General features: G+C 37.3%; 1 protein-coding gene across 16 annotated transcripts in view; it reads right to left on the reverse strand.

Annotated features, from left to right (window-relative positions):
* Window positions 1–22,450, reverse strand: part of nrxn3a (neurexin 3a) — a 282,065-nt gene that overhangs the window by 168,662 nt on the left and 90,953 nt on the right. For all 16 annotated transcript variants that reach the window (XR_013819368.1, XR_013819369.1, XR_013819370.1 and 13 more), the window contains exons 10-15: window positions 10,599–10,802; window positions 7,378–7,404; window positions 2,803–2,922; window positions 1,915–2,296; window positions 559–749; window positions 291–464 (exon numbers count right to left, since the gene is read on the reverse strand). Coding sequence is in view for 13 of the 16 variants with exons in the window: in XM_079852844.1 (XP_079708970.1) it covers window positions 291–464; window positions 559–749; window positions 1,915–2,296; window positions 2,803–2,922; window positions 7,378–7,404; window positions 10,599–10,802 (1,098 nt within the window). In the remaining 3 variants the exon portion in view is untranslated. The remainder of the gene's footprint in view (window positions 1–290; window positions 465–558; window positions 750–1,914; window positions 2,297–2,802; window positions 2,923–7,377; window positions 7,405–10,598; window positions 10,803–22,450) is intronic.

Consider the following 22,450-nt stretch of genomic DNA (forward strand, 5'->3'; position numbering starts at 1 on the left):
GAAGTTCACCTTGACTCAAAATACTGCAATGTAAATATTCTCTCTGTAAGTATGTTCATAAAAATGTCACTAATTGATACAAACAAAGACTTGGCTGATCCTAGCATGGCCAATGTGGCCAATAAGAATATTAATAAGCAAGTGGGCTCAACAGAGAGCTGTCTGGGTGAGAGATGAGACAAGCAGGGTGAGAAAGATGCTGTGATGGCTCAGTGAGGTGGAGGTGGAACTACTGTTTGCATTCATGAGAAAGAACGGGTTCCTCGAGCTAGAGTTGTAAGAGGCTGTACCTTCGCATCCTCGCTCAATCTGACCGCTGCGGAACAAGGCGTCGTTTATGAGGTCGGGGAGGCGACCGTTCAGGTCCACAGATGCCAGACAACCCATAAAGCCGTCTCTGGAGGCCACGAGTTTGGGCAGGCTGTTATACATGTTGGGCCCCAATCCGGCGATGTAGAGGTCACCTGAACAAATACAATAGACCGTGGGGTAAAAGATGTTAATGATTACATCATGATTGTGTGTGTGAGAATATATTAATTTTAGCTGTTTACATACCTTTAAGGTCCAGATTTTTAGCGCCATTGACGACTTGACTCACTAACTTGGCATCGACTTTGAGCGTGTGGACGTTACTGTTGTCTCTAGTGATGACAACGTTGTGCCACTGGTTGTCATGGAGAGCTCGGTCACTGTTGCCCTTGATTACATTGGGCCCGTTGCCGAGATCAAACACATAATGTATGTACCTAAAAGACGGGAAAGTGAAGCTCAGTTTAATGAGAAAGAGGAATTGCCATACCTAAATTCCATTCCAACAATAACCCATCAACTGCTGAGCAGTTTTATAAACAAAATCAATGAACATAATTCTATTATTCTTCACTTCTGTTTTTTTATAACAAAGCACACTGTATATTAAATAGTCTAAGCTTATTTTGGATAAAAACTTGGACAGGAATAACAATGTCTTAAGTGCCCGATAACCAATATACAGAAACAATTTTTAACTACTGTCTAATTTTTGATCTTGACTCAATAATAGCTACATCATTGCAACAAAAAAGGCATATGCATTATGAATATTTTACTAATAATGATCATCATTATTACAATTGTGATTATTTATGCCATTATATTTAAAGCTGCTTTGTGATCTAAAAGATTGCGAATTTATTTTAAGCTTTGTTTTAGGCTTACTTTTATTTAAACAATAAATTAAATAAGTTACTTTAACTGTGAATACTAAATGATGTCATTTATCGGTAGAATTAACTAAAGATCAGATTAAGTTAAAGTTAACCAAAGATAGGCAAAATTAAACAACCAATAATAACCAAGCAGTATGAAAATAAAATGTGATTAGGGAAAAATGGTCAAAACGGCTATTGGACTACAGTATATCTAGAAACCAACACAATCAGATAATAATAATAATAATAATAATAAGAATAATAATATTTATCTGAAATTGTACCTTAAGTTTACCTGTGGCTGTTAATACTGTTTTGGTCCACTAAATGGTGTAATTTATGAGTGGCCTCAATATTAAAGATCTGATAATTGATTAAGATTTTTTTTTTAAAGTGTAAATATCGGCAAAAAATATTGGTCAAATCATTTCTGTTTAAGTTTATGTCAAGATACCAAAAAAAAAAATTATTACCAGTAAAAAGCAGAATATATAGCTTAGCTCACAGATTTCTAGTTTACTTGCTTCAACTACCGTACCGTACACCTTAAATTTACACTGTACACCTTGGTTTAATGCCTAAAACTCCAGATGACATTGTTTAGGCTAGTTCTTCCTCATAAGTGTTCATTGAAGCAGTTTGTTACCTTGTAAACACTTTTACTGGCAAGGTAAAAAAAAACTTATAATAAGGTAACTGACTACTTCTTCAACATGCTTACCCTTTCACCAGCTCTACAGCGATGAAATCGCTTCCATCCCCGCTGTTAAAGAGGATGAATCCGTCCGGAGAGGTTGTCTTGAACTGGAAGAAAAGGTGCATGGATGTGTAAGCCTGCAAGGTCGCTAGACTCAGGTAACTGCTCTTTGACTTGAACGTCACGGGGTCTGCGATGATGGAGCGCATGCCAAAGCGAGCGTTGAGCTCGCAGTAGTCGATATCACCGTTCTTGCACAGGTCGATATACAGCATGCCATTGAACTTCAGGCTCTGCAGGTGACCGATGAAGCTGGAGGGGATCATGGAGACGAAACGGCGCTCGGTCATCACGCCCGTCTCGATGTTGTGGAACTCTAACCGGGTGTGATCGCCCACCATCTGACCTACAAACCACAGCAGGTTGGAAAGGAAAACAAGAAAAAAATGCTGCTATACTACACCCTTAAACAATATTACACTGCTGTTCAGGAATTCAAATACGGTGACATACACCAAAACCCTTATTCAAGCACTGAGAGTCACAAACACAAAGAGTGAGTCCTACATCATGTCAGCATAGCAATGAACCTAAACTAAATGTTTGTATTGTATTGCTGTGAAACACAAAAGTAGTGTTTGACTGAGAACAACTGAAGAAGCAAAGTATACGCTGATGCAGTTTGCCAAACAAACTGGAAGTATGTACTATTTCCCACAATTTATAAAACCCACACAATATGTAGAGGAAGACTAAAACTAGTAACTCTCAAAACCGTTCACATAGATATTTCTTCAGTTTCTTGCAACAACTAGTGCTTTAAATAATATGCATGAATCATCTATAGTTGCTCACATACAATAACCCATCAAGAATTGTGTTGTCTTTCAGATTGAGGACCAAGGATAGTACCTTCTGCTACGTCATCGTCAACCGTTAGCTTGTAGCTTTTGCCCCTCCGGATCACGCGCACAGTATGCCATTCATTATCATTGAGTTTTTGTCCGGCATACAGTGTCTCTGGTCCTTTGCCTGAGAACGACGGTCATGAAACGTTAATGCCAACCTGAATTGTCTCTGACCAAACCTTTGCTTTCAATGTAGAAAATGTGAAAACTGTTTTTGATGCTTTGAATTTGAATTATGTGCCAAAGAGTTCATTAATTTTAGCAATATAGATGATTAAACAAAAAGAGAAAGCAGAGGTTTGGTGCAGATGTTATTATATTTTACACAAAAACATAAGCCTCAACTAAAATGCTATGCTAATTTTGTGTCCTCTGTTTTTCCACAATAATCACTTTAAAACATAACCATGAAATAAAATGGCTTTTACTCATAAAAGGTCTTGATATAACACTCAAAGACAAAGTTCTCAAAGTTAGTATGATAATGTACAAAATACCCCTTGCTTTATGCATTCATTTAGTTCTGTTTTTTTTTTTTTTTTTTTTTTAACAGACAGGCAAATAACATTTTGAAGGTAAACTGACAATTTAAAGTAATTTTCTTATTTTGGATTAATAGGCAGAGACAACTTATAAGTTAGCAACACTGGCTCAACCAATGGCACACATTTGGGAAGGGCTATATGCTTGTACAACCGACAGGAGTGTGTATGGAAAAACCATTATTTTTACAATTCTGTTTGGTAATACCAGTGATGCAGAAATCACATGCTTCACCTTTAGTCAGAATCAGAGTTAATATACATGAAAGCAGTATATTTTTATGATGCAATACATTTGAGGAGTTGAGTAGTCACAGAGGAGAGCAGTGAGGTGTTTTGGATTCAGCTCAGAGCGTGCTATTAAATCATGCTCTACATCCCTCAAAATCTCTTGGCTCTTGGGAAATTGTGTTATGTACCAGCATGCAGTTATCGGTAGTTCCTGAGAAAAAATATTACCCTCCTCCACCCTATTCAACACTGGCATAAACGAGATTCGACAAACATGAAGCTCTCAAACTGCCATCACTGACATTGTTCGGACAATTTATCATGTCTATTAGATCATCCCTACATGATACCATGCCAAAAACAATATCTAGTGCACTTTAATCTACTGTACAGTTGCAACACAGATTATTGTTCTTTACAGAATTCCAAAAAGAATAATAACAGATCAAAACAAGCCCTAGAAACCATTATCATAGTTTGAAAGCACAAATGTCTGAGTGATCTCTCAGCTCGCCTTACCAGGGTTGCACCACTAATGCATAAATACAGCAGTATCAAGACTTTCTGCACAGATTCCACTACCGTGCGCAAGTATAATCTTAGAGCATTTAAAAATGCAGGTCTCGTAACAGGAGCTTAAAAACTAATAGCTCTGATAAGCACACCATTATAATTAGTGGCATTATATTAATCTGAGTGATTGAAAGTGTGAACTGGTGCACGTAAAGGGATGTGAGACTAATCTAGCATGATGTAAGTATTTGCTACTTGATCAGAATGACTGATGGAGGTGAAGTTGTGGGTTACTGGTTTACTTGGTACATTTCCAGTAGGGCCAGCTCTCAAATCAGCAGCTCTCATCATTTGGCACAAACACTTTGTATCTAAAGTCACCTCCGGTACACTCATTGTAAGGATAGTCGCATGGAATCCAACCTCCAACGTTTGTTTTATCAGACCACTGGAAGGATAGTATTTAAGGATAGTCACCAATAAACAGCATAAGAAACTGCTCCTGAACAAACAACTATAGTTTTATCAAGATTCAAAAGGCATGCAAGCCATTTATAGACATTATTCATCATTCATGGACATATATATGCAAATATAAGACAACTGCAATGAAACATTCTTACCTTTTAAAGAGAGAAAATCATAGTTTATAGTTTATCATAGTGGTTTTCTTACAAAAATGATAAAATATTTCTATAACTTATGATCACCTTTTAAGTTTCACATCAGAACACTGTCATAGAGAGAATCCAAGACCTATTTTTGAGTAAAAGCATTGTTTTTGCAAAAACTGTAGAAATGCGTTTCCCTACTAATGGCATAATAGTATAAAACAGTGGAAAATATCAACATCAACAAAATATCATAGCTAACTTAAGCGTAGTATTGAACAAAGTCATTTATGTACTTCAATGCTAAGATTTGCAAGTAGTGACTGAACTGAATGCATTTCTTTTAGCATGTTTTTTGTTTCAAAAATTGTGTATTAAGCCATATATTAATTAGCTTGAAATTAGTTTGACTTAAAAAAAAAAAAAAAAAAAAAAAAAAAAAACCACCACCCCAGCAAACATCTACAGTGAGGAAAATAAGTATTTGAACACCCTGCTATTTCGCAAGTTCTCCCACTTGGAAATCATTGGAGGGGTCTGAAATTGTCATCGTAGGTGCATGTCCACTGTGAGAGACATAATCTAAAAAAAAAATCCAGAAATCACAATATATGATTTTTTAACTATTTATTTGTATGATACAGCTGCAAATAAGTATTTGAACACCTGTCTATCAGCTAGAATTCTGACCCTCAAAGACCTGTTAGTCTGCCTTTAAAATGTCCACCTCCACTCCATTTATTATCCTAAATTAGATGCACCTGTTTGAGGTCGTTAGCTGCATAAAGACACCTGTCCACCCCATACAATCAGTAAGATTCCAACTACTAACATGGCAAAGACCAAAGAGCTGTCCAAAGACACTAGAGACAAAATTGTACACCTCCACAAGGCCGGAAAGGGCTACGGGGAAATTGCCAAGCAGCTTGGTGAAAAAAGGTCCACTGTTGGAGCAATCATTAGAAAATGGAAGAAGCTAAACATGACTGTCAATCTCCCTCGGACTGGGGCTCCATGCAAGATCTCACCTCGTGGGGTCTCAATGATCCTAAGAAAGGTGAGAAATCAGCCCAGAACTACACGGGAGGAGCTGGTAAATGACCTGAAAAGAGCTGGGACCACCGTTTCCAAGGTTACTGTTGGTAATACACTAAGACGTCATGGTTTGAAACCATGCATGGCACGGAAGGTTCCCCTGCTTAAACCAGCACATGTCAAGGCCCGTCTTACGTTTGCCAATGACCATTTGGATGATCCAGAGGAGTCATGGGAGAAAGTCATGTGGTCAGATGAGACCAAAATAGAACTTTTTGGTCATAATTCCACTAAACGTGTTAGGAGGAAGAAGAATGATGAGTACCATCCCAAGAACACCATCCCTACTGTGAAGCATGGGGGTGGTAGCATCATGCTTTCGGGGTGTTTTTCTGCACATGGGACAGGGCGACTGCACTATATTAAGGAGAGGATGACCGGGGCCATGTATTGCGAGATTTTGGGGAACAACCTCCTTCCCTCAGTTAGAGCATTGAAGATGGGTCGAGGCTGGGTCTTCCAACATGTCAATGACCCGAAGCACACAGCCAGGATAACCAAGGAGTGGCTCTGTAAGAAGCATATCAAGGTTCTGGCGTGGCCTAGCCAGTCTCCAGACCTAAACCCAATAGAGAATCTTTGGAGGGAGCTCAAACTCCGTGTTTCTCAGCGACAGCCCAGAAACCTGACTGATCTAGAGAAGATCTGTGTGGAGGAGTGGGCCAAAAGCCCTCCTGCAGTGTGTGCAAACCTGGTGAAAAACTACAGGAAATGTTTGACCTCTGTAATTGCAAACAAAGGCTACTGTACCAAATATTAACATTGATTTTCTCATGTGTTCAAATACTTATTTGCAGCTGTATCATACAAATAAATAGTTAAAAAATCATACATTGTGATTTCTGGATTTTTTTTTTTTAGATTATGTCTCTCACAGTGGACATGCACCTACGAAGACAATTTCAGAGCCCTCCATGATTTCTAAGTGGGAGAACTTGCAAAATAGCAGGGTGTTCAAATACTTATTTTCCTCCCTGTAAATCAACAAACAGAAATACGACAAAAAGCATATTGCATCATATCACTGGAATAAACTGAAATTAGATGCCATTATAAAAAGGTAAGATTTTGCGTGCTCTGTATGCATTTTTAGGTAAAATTGTTGACATGTGGTGACTTCATAATGTGACTTCAAACACTGAATTACAAACTGTAGTTATTGCAACACAATAAAAAAAAAAAAAAAAAACATTTTTTCCGCATGCACAATAATATCTCATAATAATGCATGCACTACTTTAAACTGAAATACTGCATTCCTTACTAAAGTCAGAAAAAAAACTAAGTAGTTTAGAAGATTCCATCAACTTTTAAGTACAAATTAAGACCTTTCTATAAATTATGCTAATAGGGTAGGAAATAGATTTTTCATGACAAGTAAATTATAGGCCATCAAAAACAAGCCATGATTATTAAGTCACCACCATTTAATAATCGTGGTAATCGTGATCGGAGAGATCCGTCAACTGACCCTTTCACTAGAAGCAAACTCTCCTTGACTAGATGAAGGAAAAGGCATAAGACTTAAGACATTCATTTCAACAAGAGAATCATTAGGAGCAAAATGAAACTTGAGTGTTAACTTACTGGAGTTACAGTTTATCCTGATACAGTCTAGATGGGGGAAAATAAGTGACAGATGAAATTGCATCCTTCAAGGTTACAGCTGCAGACATCCAAAAACAATAATTCCACCCTTCCGGGGACGTCCACATGCAAAGAGGCGGCCATTTTTTAGTATTAATCAAAAAACATTATAATTGAATGTAAAGATGGCACAAAATCACTGGTTTAGCAGCAACTGTACAAGAATTAGAGATATTGTACATAATCATGTCTATGAATAAAACAACTTCATGATTTAATGATTATTTTACTACTAAATGAATTTTAAGCATTAGGAAACACCGATATATGCCTTATAAGCAATGTTTAGTTTATAAATAAATTATAAAATGGCCGCTTGGAGCTCACCAACCACAAAGGCTATTCAACCCAGAGCTTTATTTTATTTTATTAAAATGATGCTTTTAATTGAACTATCTAAAGTTCTGCCCCATAGAAATCACACCAGCTCATTAGCTAAATATGCTTTAATAGCTTAAATACATTTAGCAAGAAGTTGGTGTTAGGGCATGTTTCTTGAATATTGACCAATTTAATGGCACTAAAATGGTAAAATAATGATTTCAAGTTTGCCTTCTCATTCTGATGGCATCATGCACTGGGTTGGGCTCTGTGTGGCTGGATTTACCATGTGTCGTCAACCGCAACAGAAAAGTGGGAGCAAACAGCCTCGATCCAATAAGCACCAGCACCATGCAGTGGCCTCTGTACCTCCAACTAGATCTTCCTGAGATCTGACCACTCAAATGAGGACTAAATATACTACAATCTCTATAAACATATTAGTGTTGGTCTTGTTGTAGTGGTCTGCATCGTCCTAGCAGAAAATACCTTTGTATTTTGGAAGATAGGGCAGTCCTGAGTGTACTTCTAGTGATATACATAGAGTATGTATGCAGTTGATGTGTGTTTTATTGCTGACAGGCTGTCAAATCATTCCAGATGATTTCTCTGTGTATGCAGTCATAAGACATTCTTGTCTCTTTCAGTATGTTTACAGTGTGTGGGCTATGTTTGTCTCTACTATGGCTGAGCTGTCACAGATTATCAGTCCTACTGTCAAACCTCAGGCTGTTTCCTGCAGTGAGGTGTGAGTTATGTCACTTCCTTTAATGATGACACAGTGACTTAATGACCAGTTAGGGTCTCTCATCTCACATCTAACCGTAATAGGTGTCGGGTTGAGGATTGAGAGGTGCTACAGTACCAGCTGCAGGTGAAGCTGAGAGCTCTGTTCTCGGGCTGTTTGCCGACCGGGCCGCAGGCTAAGGGCCTTTGAAGGGGTGAATACCATCTTTTGACAAAGCATGGAGAATGTGTGTCAGAGAATGGGTGAGGGGGGAAGAGGCGATGATGGTTAAAAGGAGGTGATGTAACAGAAAGGAAATACCAACCAAAGCACAAATGTGGTACGAATGGAGCCAACTGAGACAGAACATGAGGATTGTAGTAAAAGAGTTACTGAAGACATTGTCAAGTAGAAAAGATGACAGGAATTAGTGTTAAGTTGACAATCAGAAAGTCACAACACTTGGAAAGGGTTTGCAATCGTAAAAATGAATTACCCATCATTTCAAAAGTTGATATCAAACAAAAATTCTATTCTGTTATGAAGTGCTGTGACTGTCTCAAAGGAGTTTTTATCTTCACTATGACAATGATCATGGTTAATATATTCAAAAGATGCACCAAACATTGTGTCAGTTAGGTCTGGGCAGTATGACGGTACTAGATATATGCATGCGACGGTAGAAATTTTGACTTTATAATGCAATAGACACATGTGCGATGGGCAGGAATGCTGTACATTATTTACAGTTGAGAGCAATGGAGAAATTTGTAGTAAAGTTATAATACAGAGCGGAATATGGCCAAGATTGAGTCAAGATGATGGAGAATTAGGATGTTCAGACTTGGCAGGTTTGGTTCGATTGAAAAACGAACTCTGCTGCAATTGCACTGTTAGTGCGGTTCATTTAAATAAGTGTAAAAGCTGCCATACGAAACCTGGTGCGCACCAAACAAGCAAATCAAGACCCTTTGAAAAGGTGGGTCTCGGTCTGCTCGGCCCACTTCTAAACGGGATGTAATGTCACCCTTAAAAGGACAGAATGCTGAGGCATTCCTGGTTCTTCTCATCATAGTTGCAATATTGCCCATTACAGTTCAGAACAGTCATCGGAACTGCGTCTTCTTGCAACAGATCTTTGTTTGACTGTGTAACGGAGGAATTCCTGGCACTCTTTTGACTCTTTTATGCATTTTCTAAGCTCTTTGTGAGTTCTCAGCTGGTAAAAATACCATCATATGTACGCACATACCACGAGCACAATTAATCCCAGCACACAGCATTATTTTGGATGTTCAGTAAGTTCTGTTGCAAAATATACATCATAAACAGCGTTTTTGTTTTGTGTCTTTCTGTGTTCGGTGTCGTGTGCAAAATGACAGTGTGAACGCTAAATGAACCAGGACTAAATTTTCAGTCCAGACCAAACGAACCAAGAGAACCGAACTACAAGTGTGAACATACCAGTTGTTTAGTTAGAGATTAGTTGTTTATGACTGCCGAACAACCTGCCAAATCAAAATAGAATTGCTCGCAGTGCATGCATAATGGTTCATCAAATCAGAATTTAGCTGAAAATGTTATATATATATAATTTAAAATATAATATATACAGATTTTACTTCAATATTTAATGTTTTTAACTTTAATGTTGCATTGAGCGCAGCTAACGTTGGATTTAACCTTCAGTTTTTATAAATAAACGTATCCATGGTTTGCATTCATCAAGTTCTGAATGAAATTATAAAATAAAGTACTATTTTTGAAGGTCTCTCATAAGTAACCCTACTGTGATATATAATAGTATATTACTTGTACAGTGATATAAGGTCATACCGCCCAACCCTCAACGTCAATTAATAGCCAAAATTTGAGTTAAATTTACAATCAATTACTTACTATAAAGAAAACTATCAATTCAAACTCAACTTAATCAAATGTCTGGTGAACCATGCAAATAAAGAAAAACAATAAAACAACATCTTAATATATCTTATTAATGAATGTAATGATGATGGATTCAGGGGAGGGTGGGGCTGGAACGATGGAAAGAAAGGAAGAGAGAGAAAAAGAAGAAGCACTGCATCCTGAAGGAGGGGGTTTTATACAATACCTAAGTTGACCGTGAGTTTGACACGACTGCCATCCAGCTCTAGTCGAAGAGTATCGGCAGAGTCGCGTGAAGTGGTGGCCATGAGCAGGCCATACGCCCGCTGAGACATGAAGCGAAGGGACACGTCCTCCGCTTCAGTGTGCATTACGGTAGGCATCACCACTTTCATGAACATGCTCCCATCATAACTCAAGATAGACGCCTCTGTGGACAAAATAACACAAGATCCATGTTTAGACATAATTACTGTATATGTAAAAACAAACTTTTCTTCCAGGAGAGAAAACAAACATTGCGAGAGGAAAAATAAGTTTTCTTAAAATGGCTGAAGTTTTTTTGGAGTGACATCTTAGACTCACACAAAAAGACGTGAATGACAATAATAAAACAATTTTAAAATGATACATTTTATTGGACTTTCAGCATAAACAATGCCAAATTGTACCCCTACACAATTTTGAAATACCAATAGAATGCATGGTCAAGGTGATGGCCATCAAAAAGAGAAGTCATCTTCCTGGGAAAACGCTTGACTAAAACAAAGCACATTGAGTTTTCCTACAGGTTTCGATGAACTGGCTCAACAGGCAAATGAACAGATCTCTCCTGTCATCTGCATTTTCAGCAAGCTGCCACACAGCCAGCCAGCCAGGCACACCGCTTGGACAGGACTGATGGACGCAGCGATGCCCTTTCTCTCCAGCCTCAGCCTCTGACTGTCATTCAACGCACCACTGGCCTGAAAACACTCCATATGAAAGTATTAGAAAAGCCAGCCAAGCATAAAATGTCTGCTTTGACTCTACAGCATGTAGACAGAAATGGCAGCTAGTCTGGGCAGGGTTTTTTTTTTCTGAGATCAATTGTAGAGGTCACTGAAAAATCTCATCTCAAGAACCTCAGGCTAAATATTTTTGAGAAAACCTGTGCAGCACAAGATATTTAGTTTTAGTTACAATATTCAATGAAGGTCAAAAGTTGCTCCAGATAAAATAATACAATATATACTACTGGTCAAATGTTTGGGGTCAGTTTTGAAAGAAATTAATGTTTTTATGCAGCAAGGATTTATTAAAACTAATCAAAATTGACAGTAAAAACATTTATAGTTACAAAAGATAATTTGCTCTGTAATGTTTTGTAACCAAGGTTGTTAAAAAACACAGACATGGCAGATTCGGACAGTTTTGAAGCAAATATGTTTATATTTGAAAACGTATGTTTCTAATAAGTAACTATATAAGACAGTTTGAGTATGCAGTTTACTTTGTAGAACAAAACATCAAAGTATCGTCAAGTTATGTTTACCACAGGCTTTATTTTAACTTTTTTTTTTTTTTTTTTAATATAATAATAACACCGGATAGGAGAATCTCGAAGGAACCAGCGGCGAACTAGACTTTAGACAGATATCGTGATGTATAATTATAGGATTGTCTAGCAATATATTGATTATCGCAGAAATGCTGTATTGTGATATTATCAGTATCGTGAGCCATGTATCGTGTTGTATCGTGAGGTGCCCTGTGATTTCCACCCCTAGTATTGTTGGGCCATTTTTTCTTTGTACAACAGTTTAATTTAACAAATATTTACATATACTGTATAATACTCTAAACAACTGATAATCTGTAAAAGGCAATTTCACTGTCTAGGAAAAATCATGGTGATTTTGTCTCAGATACATTTCTCAAAAATACATGAAGTAGACTTCATAAAATCAAAAAAGTAAATACAATGATCACACATTTCAAGAGGAGATCAACAATAAATGCTCATTTAATCCTCAGCCGTGAAAACTCTATCCTGAACACATGCATTCTAAATACTGATGCATAAAAACCGCTGACAAACTCTACAATTACACATCGATCAATATGTTATTATGTGCAATTAGTTGCTTTTCAAATCCTCCCTGGGGCCCCCGCCAATTTTCATTTTACACCCGGCATACTAAGCAGAGAGTGGGAGAAAGAAATCGAGGTCGAGCGGCCATCAGTGAAGAAAAACAGATAAGTGGGACTAACCTCTACAGTATCTGATGATTAACTCCGAGTGAAAGCAAATCAAAATGATTTTGTATCAACGTTATTGAGTAGCGGGCTGATGCGGGTGGACAGAAACATGGCTTGGAGGATGTGACAAGAGTGAAGGGGGAATGAGCCACCAGAAATCTTCACAGGGTGGCGGTGTTTCTCAATAAGGAGCCGATGTTACACAACAGCGTCCGGCAGCCATCTTGAGAGACTCACTTATGAGATTTATTTTACTACTGTTTCCTCTCAAAGCATTTCATAAATCCGTCTCAGGGCACATGAGGGCACTCATTCACTGTAAAGCTTTTTCTCTTCTTTTAGCTGGGATAATTAATACAGTTCTTATGGCTGCATAAAAATGCTGTGCACACTCTACATTTCGGTATATTAATTAAGGAGATCTTTTGTTTTCCTATGTAAATAATGAACACAGAACTTATTCAATCACATGCCCGAATGAAACACGGTTCATGAAAGTCAAATGAGCTGCAAAAAGCATTACTCATGGGAGAGGCTAATTCAATAAACAAAGGGCTTTAACTGACATTCCATCTCACTAATTGATGAATGAATAGATGGAATGTTTAATCAGAATTGTTTTGTTTTTGTTTTGTTTTTTCTCTCTGTGCTGCTTCTGAACTTTTAGATATGCATTATCGTTCACAAACAGATATTGCATTTGCATTTGACATCACATTTCAAGCAGTGTCCCAAAGTGTGACACGCTAAGCTCCATCTAATTTTTTTTTTAAACAACATTTTTGTAATTGTTTTATGTTTATTATGGATGTATTTTTAACTTAATAAATCACACACACACACACACACACACACACACACACACACACACACACACACACACACACACACACACACACACACACACAACATAAACATATAACTAACAAGTCTGCTTAGGGTCCAAAAAGACTCACCAATAATGCATGTCAAATTTGTCTAAATAAACACTGCAGGACTAGTTATTAAGTTAACTTCAAAAAAAAAAGAAAAAAAAAAAGAACATTAAAATCATTAAAAAACATGCCTTGTTGGCCTTGCATGGCCTTGCTTGAGGCACCAGTACCACGTTTGTGTCATAACGTTTCGATAAACCCAAATGGCTAGCGCTCTGGAATACAAATGTATTGATTAAGCTTCTAATATTGAGTGAGCGCAGGCTGCTTAATTAAGGTGTATCTGTGATATGATCTATCATCATCATCTGTGCAGCACAGAGGGATCAGACTGACCTGTACTGAGCTCTGTCTCAATGACATAATGAGAGAAACATCAGACATAAAAGGCAATCAATGTTCATTAAATTGTCAGTCTTCCTGCTGCTCACCAGCAGACAACGAACTCTAAACTGAAGATGACAAGGACATTAATGTAGGCAGCAATTCAACCTTCAGTCTCTGCTGTGAGGCAGAGACGTGCAGAGACCATTTGGTAAGCAGTGCCTCAAAACAGAGCAGCTGTTGCCTCTCTTTTGCTGTTCGTTTAGACTCTTTAACCTTTATCAGCTCCTGTGGTGCCACATGGTGCAAATTAAAATGTAAAGAGAGACATTTTTTTATACGTCTGCTATAGCAGTGCGGCGTCCAACTGCCCAATTTAGGTTTTAAGGAAATTCCTGATGACATTTCATCAACCATTGTGAGCATGAGTGAGATTATCATTATAACAATGGCCAATTCAGGTGTATTAATAAATGTTAACTAATATTCAGAGTAATATAAGTTAACACAAGTCTGGTTTGGTGAAGATGAACCAGCTGTGGGAGTACCTTAGACAAAAAAAAAAAAAGGTTTAGGAATCAGTGTCCAATGCAGGAACATTTTATCTACAGTATGAGAAACGGCACTCCTCGTCTATTGGCTATCACAGTATTTACAGCAAGTTAAATAGATAAATATTGGAGAGCTCTCCACTCCGAAAGCTGGATATTCTCTGCTTTTGTGGACGAAACTATGTAAAAACTAAACTAAAACCTTTTACTAAAACCAAATCATTCAGGAAATTGTTCAGTGCATGTTTGTAATTAAACATACCTGCAGGTGGCCACTGGTTACACCCACACAAACGGTCACACACGTTAAATAATGTGTTGCAGGTGTGTGTTCTGTTCTATATTAAATGGGCCCCGGTGCAAAATTATGAAAGCTCCGACATTAACGTTTTTGCTGTCGGTACTAGAGAAATTAAGAAAAAACACGTAGGCCTATACTTGGCTATTTATTATTGCTATATAGAAGTTATCAAATTCTATATTGCCAGCCGTTTCTGTATGCGATAATATTAAACAATTTGTCTGTGATGTAGTTGTGCTATTTCGCAATCCAGAAGAGAGAGAGCTCTCTCACGTGGAGCTACAGCGCGCACAACACGAAAGCCCCTACTTAATGAGTGACGATGGTCGAGAGAACTAAACATTCGAGCGTCTGGTTACACTTTAGGCATGTGATATTAATCTAATTTTATTTTTGATTTCGATTTTGGAGGTAAAACTATTAAAAACTAGCCGCGTTCCGTCTAGCGCAACTTCCTTCCCTTCACAGCGGTGTGCTGTCATTTCTCCCTAAAACCCAAACTTAACGACAGAATCAGCACAATCGGTAATTGTTGCAAAATCCAGTCTCTACTCTACGTGACATGCTTGATAAAAAAAGAGCTATTAAAAGCACAATAATCCATGTAAAAGACACTGTTTCCAAATTCAAGGCGGCTTTTTGTGTGTGCGCTCCGAAGCAAATTATACTTTAGGCTTCGTGTGCGCATCTGACCGATCAAATACACACAAAAATATGTCAAAATGACCGGCTTGGAGAGTATTCACTAAACACGGTATATGTAATGGGCGTAAATAGTTGGGAGAAAATATGATGTGTATTATTAGATCTGCAAAATGGCAGCAGTCTAATAAACCTGCCAACAATTGTGCTATTTTTATGAATCAAACAACAAAAGGCAAAGAGAAAATTACTCACAGCTCTTGAATGAATAACTTTAGCTTTAATAAGCATTAATCTATCAATTTATAGAGTGAAAAATTTGCAGTGTTATTTTACAGTGTTTATATTTCTTTTGTAGGCCACATTACTTACCTGAACAATAATGTTAGTAGACCTTCCAGAAATTAAAGCACTGTTTATATCATTTGTATCTTTGTTTTATTGTATATTTATTGTATTTATTTGACCATTTGTTTGTACTTTGTTTCTTTATTCTTATTGTATCATATCTTATGTATATAAAACATAAAAAAAAATGCCTGCTCACCGCTGCATTTATTGATGTTTTATATTTGTTTTATTCAATCATTGCTGTTTCTTTTGCTAAATATATATTTTACAATTCATAATATAAAGCAAGGTTAATAATGTTCTTAATTTGTTTCTTTTCTTTCTTTCTTTTAACATAAAAAATATGCCAAAAAGAACCGATAAGAATACTGTTACAGGATCGATAATAGTAGAAATACCATTAAAACCATTATGATACCCATCCCTATACCCGAATGATGCCAATTGCAGTCTCTAATACAAGCTTGAATAAGAGGGACAGAGAGAAACATTGCATGTGATTTTAGGTCACTACTACAATAGTATACATGAAACAGAGTCACTTTCAATAGGCATTATTTTGTCAGGGAGAAAATTAAGGTTTTTCACAGCACAACTGCTTAACAAACATAAACCAATCAAAACCCAGGCTTAAATTACAGGCTGTCTATTTGGTATTTTACATAAGTCTTACAGTACATAAGATAATTTGAGACTATAGTCATCTGAATAAAATTAATCCATTATCTCTCTTACATTGAGATCAATTTTAATAGTTTAAATTCAGAAATACTATTAATAATTTACTTAACATGTAAATCTGCTCCGCATAAGAAATGAAGCACATTCTGTATGCACAGCACCAAACAGGATAAATATCCAGAAAACAGCATCTGTCCTTAAAATGTCCTCTATCTCTTTAGGTTGACCATCACAGATCCTTTACAATTTCCCCTCATGTGCCACTAGATGGCAGCAGATGTCTTAGGATGTCAACATGTTATTAATGCAGTGATTTAAAGGGTTGCACAACCACAATTAATGTCAACTGACATTAAACACAGAAAATTTAAAGAATTACTGCATGGACACAGTAAACAGTTTTAAAGATCCATTACTGACTGTGAATAACCAGCATTATGCCATGTGCAAGTTTCTTAAGTATCCTCCAAAAACCACTTAAATGTGCAAATCAGTTCCCAAGCTCTGGTGGGTCCAGGAATGGTTTAGAGTGAAACCCTGAAGGGGGCTTCTGACACCCGCAGTTGCCATAAATAGAGAATCGTAGCAATACTGCAGCAACAATTTGAATAATTTAGAGCCGCCCTTGAAAGAGGAGGACCAAATACAGTTGGCACATCCTCCTCCACGTGCCTCTCTGCTCCTCCCAACGCCGACACAAAAAGATTTACTCTGTTCTGTTTCAGCCGTGATTGTGGAAGCAGCTTGCGGACCGCTCTCGTCTGCGCTCATTTAGCTTCAGAGCTGGATTAGAAACAGTTCAATAACTCTCCTGCCACTGAAAATAAACTGTTTTCAACCGCAGAGCCGCACTGCTTACAGCAAACCCACAAGCCCTCCATGAATCCCTCTCTTCTTGGTTTCTTATTTTACTGCAGATAGTAGAGAATAGCAGGGGGAGGCCCATAAAAATCACTCATTTCTTGTACTATTTATTATTTCTCCTTGATAGCAAATAAAATTAAATGTAGAGCTACCAGACTTTTCTCCTGACATTTAACGTGTCTTCTCTGGAGTTTGGAAGACATTTCAGAGTCACACACTGTGCTCAGACATGCCAAGACATCAAAGTCTGCAAGTGCAAGACTTCATATGAACTGAAATAATTCTCATCAAATTGTTCAAATTCATTCAATTTTGATATCTAAAGTAATATTATATCTCTGTACGCTTACTGTAAGACAAAACAGGGTCTGACTGGTAATATATATAATTGTTATAAAATATGGCTTAATTAATGCATCTTAATTAATATACAATATATATTATGTATGTATATAATATACAGGTGCTGGTCATATAATTAGAATATCATCAAAAAGTTGATTTATTTCAGTAATTCCGTTAAAAAAGTGAAACTTGTATATTATATAGACTCATTACATGCAAAGTGAGATATCTCAAGCCTTTATTTGTTATAATTTTGATGATTATGGCTTACAGCTTATGAAAACCACAAAATCAAAATCTCAGAAAATTAGAATATTACATGAAATCACACAGTAATTACACAGTGATGGTCATTGAACCAGGTTTTGGTTCTTTTGGCAGTGTGGGCAGATGCAAATCCTGCTGGAAAATGAAGGAAGCATGAAGTGCTCTGGAAATGTCCTAGACGGCTGCGTTGACTCTGGATTTAATAAAGCACAGTGGACCAAAGTCCTCTTTTCTGATGAGAGCAAATTTTGCATCTCATTTGGAAACCAAGGTCCCAGAGTCTGGAGGAAGAATGGAGAGGCACACAATCCAAGATGCTTGAAGTCTAGTGTGAAGTTTCCACAGTCTGTGTTGGTTTGGGGAGCCATGTCATCGGCTGGTGTTGGTCCACTGTGCTGTCCACTCAACGCAGCCGTCTACCAGGACATTTCCAGAGCACTTCATGCTTCCTTCAGCAGACAAGCTTTATGGAGATGCTGACTTCATTTCCAGCAGGATTTGCACCTGCCCACACTGCCAAAATAACCAAAACCTGGTTCAATGACCATGGTATCACTGTGTAATTACTGTGTGATTTCATGTAATATTCTAATTTTCTGAGATTTTGATTTTGTGGTTTTCACAAGCTGTAAGCCATAATCATCAAAATTATAACAAATAAAGGCTTGAGATATCTCACTTTGCATGTAATGAGTCTATATAATATACAAGTTTCACTTTTTTAACGGAATTACTGAAATAAATCAACTTTTTGATGATATTCTAATTATATGACCAGCACCTGTAAGTATGTGTATATATATATATATATATATATATATATATATATATATATATATAATATATATTTAAATTGGTGCCAATGCAACTATATCTATTATGGGCACATATGCTAGCTGCTCTCTCTCTCTCTCTCTCTCTCTCTCTCTCTCTCTCTCTCTCTCTCTCTCTCTCTCTCTCTCTCTCTCTCTCTCTCTCTCCACTGTGCTCTCCTTCCTTGTCCTTTCATGGCTCATTTAAATTGTTCTAAGGGAAGAAAGCAGATAGTGACTGGCTTAGATTACTACAGAAACAGTGGTGTAACAGCCTGATTTCACCCGATGAAGGCCCTCGACTTACAATAATTCATGAAGGTTTTTGAGGCTGCCAACACCTGCGATCTGAAAATTCAGCAGGCCCGTGAGTGTCTACTAAGAGCATGTTAGGTGGATTATCGTGGGCCGTCACCTCTTGCTCCTCTAACCAGCTGTGACGGGGGGTGGTGGCAAGCAGTGACAGAGACCTCGGCTGTGTGCCTCCACGCATGGAGAGGAGGGACAGAAAAAAACACATTGATGTAAAATGAGATATTGTGTGGTGTGAATGCGAAATGATGACTAATTTACATTGTGTCAGCTTGAATTTGCAGTGTGATAAAACACTATTTAAATACTCAGGACTATTCAGTGACGTGAGAGTCAGCTTATACATTACAGGTTTGCTTACGAGACACTATCACCATAAAGTCTGGTCCACAGTGCAGTTTTTTTTCTGAAAAAGAACTACAAGAACAGACAAGAACAGATTTATGACAAACATGTAGTGACTAACCACAGTTTTTTTTCCTTTTAAACTTCAATTTAGGAGCAGATAAATCTGAAACCAAATATATCTCCATATATGGTAAATGGACTGCATTTATATAGCGCTTTCACAGACCTATGGCCACCAAAGCGCTTTACATATTGCCTCACATTCACCCATTCATTCATACACCGACGGCGGTGTCAGCCATGCAAATCGCCATCCAGCTCGTCGGGAGCAGCTGGGGTTAGGTGTCTTGCTCATGGACACCTCGACACTTGGTCAGGTGGAACCGGGGATTGAAACACCAACCTTCCGGTTTGTAGACAACCTACATGAACCACTGAGCAACTGCCGCCCCAAAAAATATATATATATATAGAAAAATATAAAGGGGTGCTCAAGGATGTCAAGTTGACATGCTACATCGTAATATCACTTAACTATTAGGTCAGAGATGTTAATGATAATTACTACATGGATGTTGTATTAGCTAAAATAAAATAGAAGGAGAAGGAAGGAAAGAAAGAACAGATATATTCTCTCTTTTGGCTGTTTGCTGTCTGTGCTAAATTAAAAATATTAACAATATTAACTGTTCCACAGTCTGATAATTTCAATAATCACTCAAGTCTGCATGACATAAGTGTTCAGAGACAAAAGCAAACAACAATAACAAAAATTGGAAGGAAACATGCTTCCATTTGCTCTGAAAACTGAAACAAAATATTGTTTCTGCCACAACAGAAAAACAATTAGTTGCTTTCAGATTCTTCTGTGCTCATGTGTTGCCCTAAATCACAGACTCAAACAGTCAAAAAAGAGCAATGTGATTAGCTCAGAGCAACGGAAATTCATGCTAAACTGCAACATTGGTATTATGGAAGATGGTAGACTGAGATAAAGTATCTTGTCTTTTAAATTTCTGCTCTTTTTATGCATTTATAAACCTGTTTCCTGTGTGTACGGGTATATTCTGCCATAATTCATCAGCAGACAAACATTCATTTTCATCCTAAAATGATACAAAAGTACAATATTTCATATACAGTAGCATATCTGGAGGTCTTTATTCAAATAATAATAATAAAAAAAAATGGCCACAGTCAGCTCTTGATAAACTATATTTTAAGATATTTAGTGATTCTAATTCATTCATTCTTTTGATTAGTCATGATGAGCTCTCAGAAATGAGTTTTAATCCTGATCTGTACCAGAAGAGTTCTTTGAAATCTACTAAATAATTCATAAAAATGCATTTAAATCCTGAAATGGCTTCTGATATCTTGATTAAAAAAAAAAAAAATCCAGGTCTGATTACCTGTCCAACACAAAAAATAACAACAACAATACAACAACAACAACAAAAAAACCCACTTCAAGACCTAAGGAGTTTAATCAGTACTTTAATAATGTATGAATAAGGATATTTCATTAAAAGATGCATGCTGTGCTGCCATAGACTTTGGCCAATCTTAGAAGAATCATAATTATGCTGCCCATCTTTTAGAACAGCCCTTTACGGACATCATAAGTGGACCTAAATAATAATAATAGCTATGTAAAAAAGGCCCATTCATAATACAAATGTATTGTAACCAAGACAGAATGTAAGAATAGAGTGAGAAAGGGAAAATAAAGAGTGAGAATGTGAAAACTCTTTGACAGTTTGAAATATCCAATATCCACAACTGTCAAGGAAAGCAACGCTATCTCCCATTTCCTCCGGCGATGACGGAGACCACCTCTCCCCTCTCGTGATGGAATGGCATGTTTTGTATACTCTTGTTGAACACTTTCTATTGATGGGGTCTGATATGTCAACACACTGATGCATCTCGCAAAAGAACGAATCATTTTTACCCAGTCCTAAATAAAGAGCTACACAAAGGCAGGCACAAAGTTCCCGTCTGGATAAGCTTGTGTACCGTGGCCAAATGAATGTTGTTGTTAGTGCTTCACTGATTGGCTATTCAGCATGATTAGAGACTTTTCAAAGAGAGATGAATGATAGAGAGGGAAAATCTGCAGAATATGAAGCTGTGAAATCAGGCAGATTGCTGGGGATGGGGGAAGATAACAAGGCCTCGGGACCACGGGGGCGGCACGTTTTGATCGACTGCTGTGAAATCTTATACTGACGTGTTTACCCCTAAGACATGACTTGAGTGTCGATCCATAACCTCAACCTCAACGTCCAAGGTGTCTGAAAATGTGGGCATGTACATGTGTGTGGAATCATGTGTGTGCGGAATAACGTGTGCATTGTGCTACTGATGGACATGAGTACCCGGAAATGACAGCAATGATCGATCAAGAACATGCATTGTGTCGCTAAAATTAACACTGATCTAAGACCAGTGAAACACAACAACACAAAGCAGCAAAATGGGCACTTCTAAATCTTCATAATTGTTCTTAACTATATCTATAAAATAATATTTACTTTTTAAACAGTTAGGGCCAGATTTACTAACAGCTTTTGCCAGCGCAAACCCTCTTTGCCGTTAAAAAACTACTGTCAGGATTTACTAAAGACACAGTGGAAAAATTAGCAGTGAAAAGGTGTGGACACAGTTATTTTTGTGGCTGACCTTATTGCATATGCATCTGTAGGAGTTTCTCTTTCGGACGCAAAATTTTTGGGAGGAGAGTGCTTAAATGAATCATGCAAGGTGATTTACTATTAGCGCTGTTCAATTTACTGATATTTGCGCCATTATTTATGTCTTAAACCAGACGCTAATTTGTGCAGCTCTTGGTAGATTGCGTTGGGCATCATGGAAATGATCCGGCTGTGTCTGTGTTCTTTAATTTGAGCGTCGTCAGTAGATCACACATACTGTAGAACTTTTCACTCACTTCAACCCTTTTTTGAATTGCGCTCTCACGCTTATTTGCCCTGTTTATTAAATCTGGCCCATAGTTTATATAATTTAATTTTAACTAACATTCACTTATAAACACTTTATATAATTAAATATTTATAATTAGTATTTATAGATATTAAATA

Source organism: Squalius cephalus, assembly GCF_949319135.1.
Source record: "Squalius cephalus genome assembly, chromosome: 20".
In the NCBI taxonomy this organism is placed as follows: domain Eukaryota; kingdom Metazoa; phylum Chordata; class Actinopteri; order Cypriniformes; family Leuciscidae; genus Squalius; species Squalius cephalus.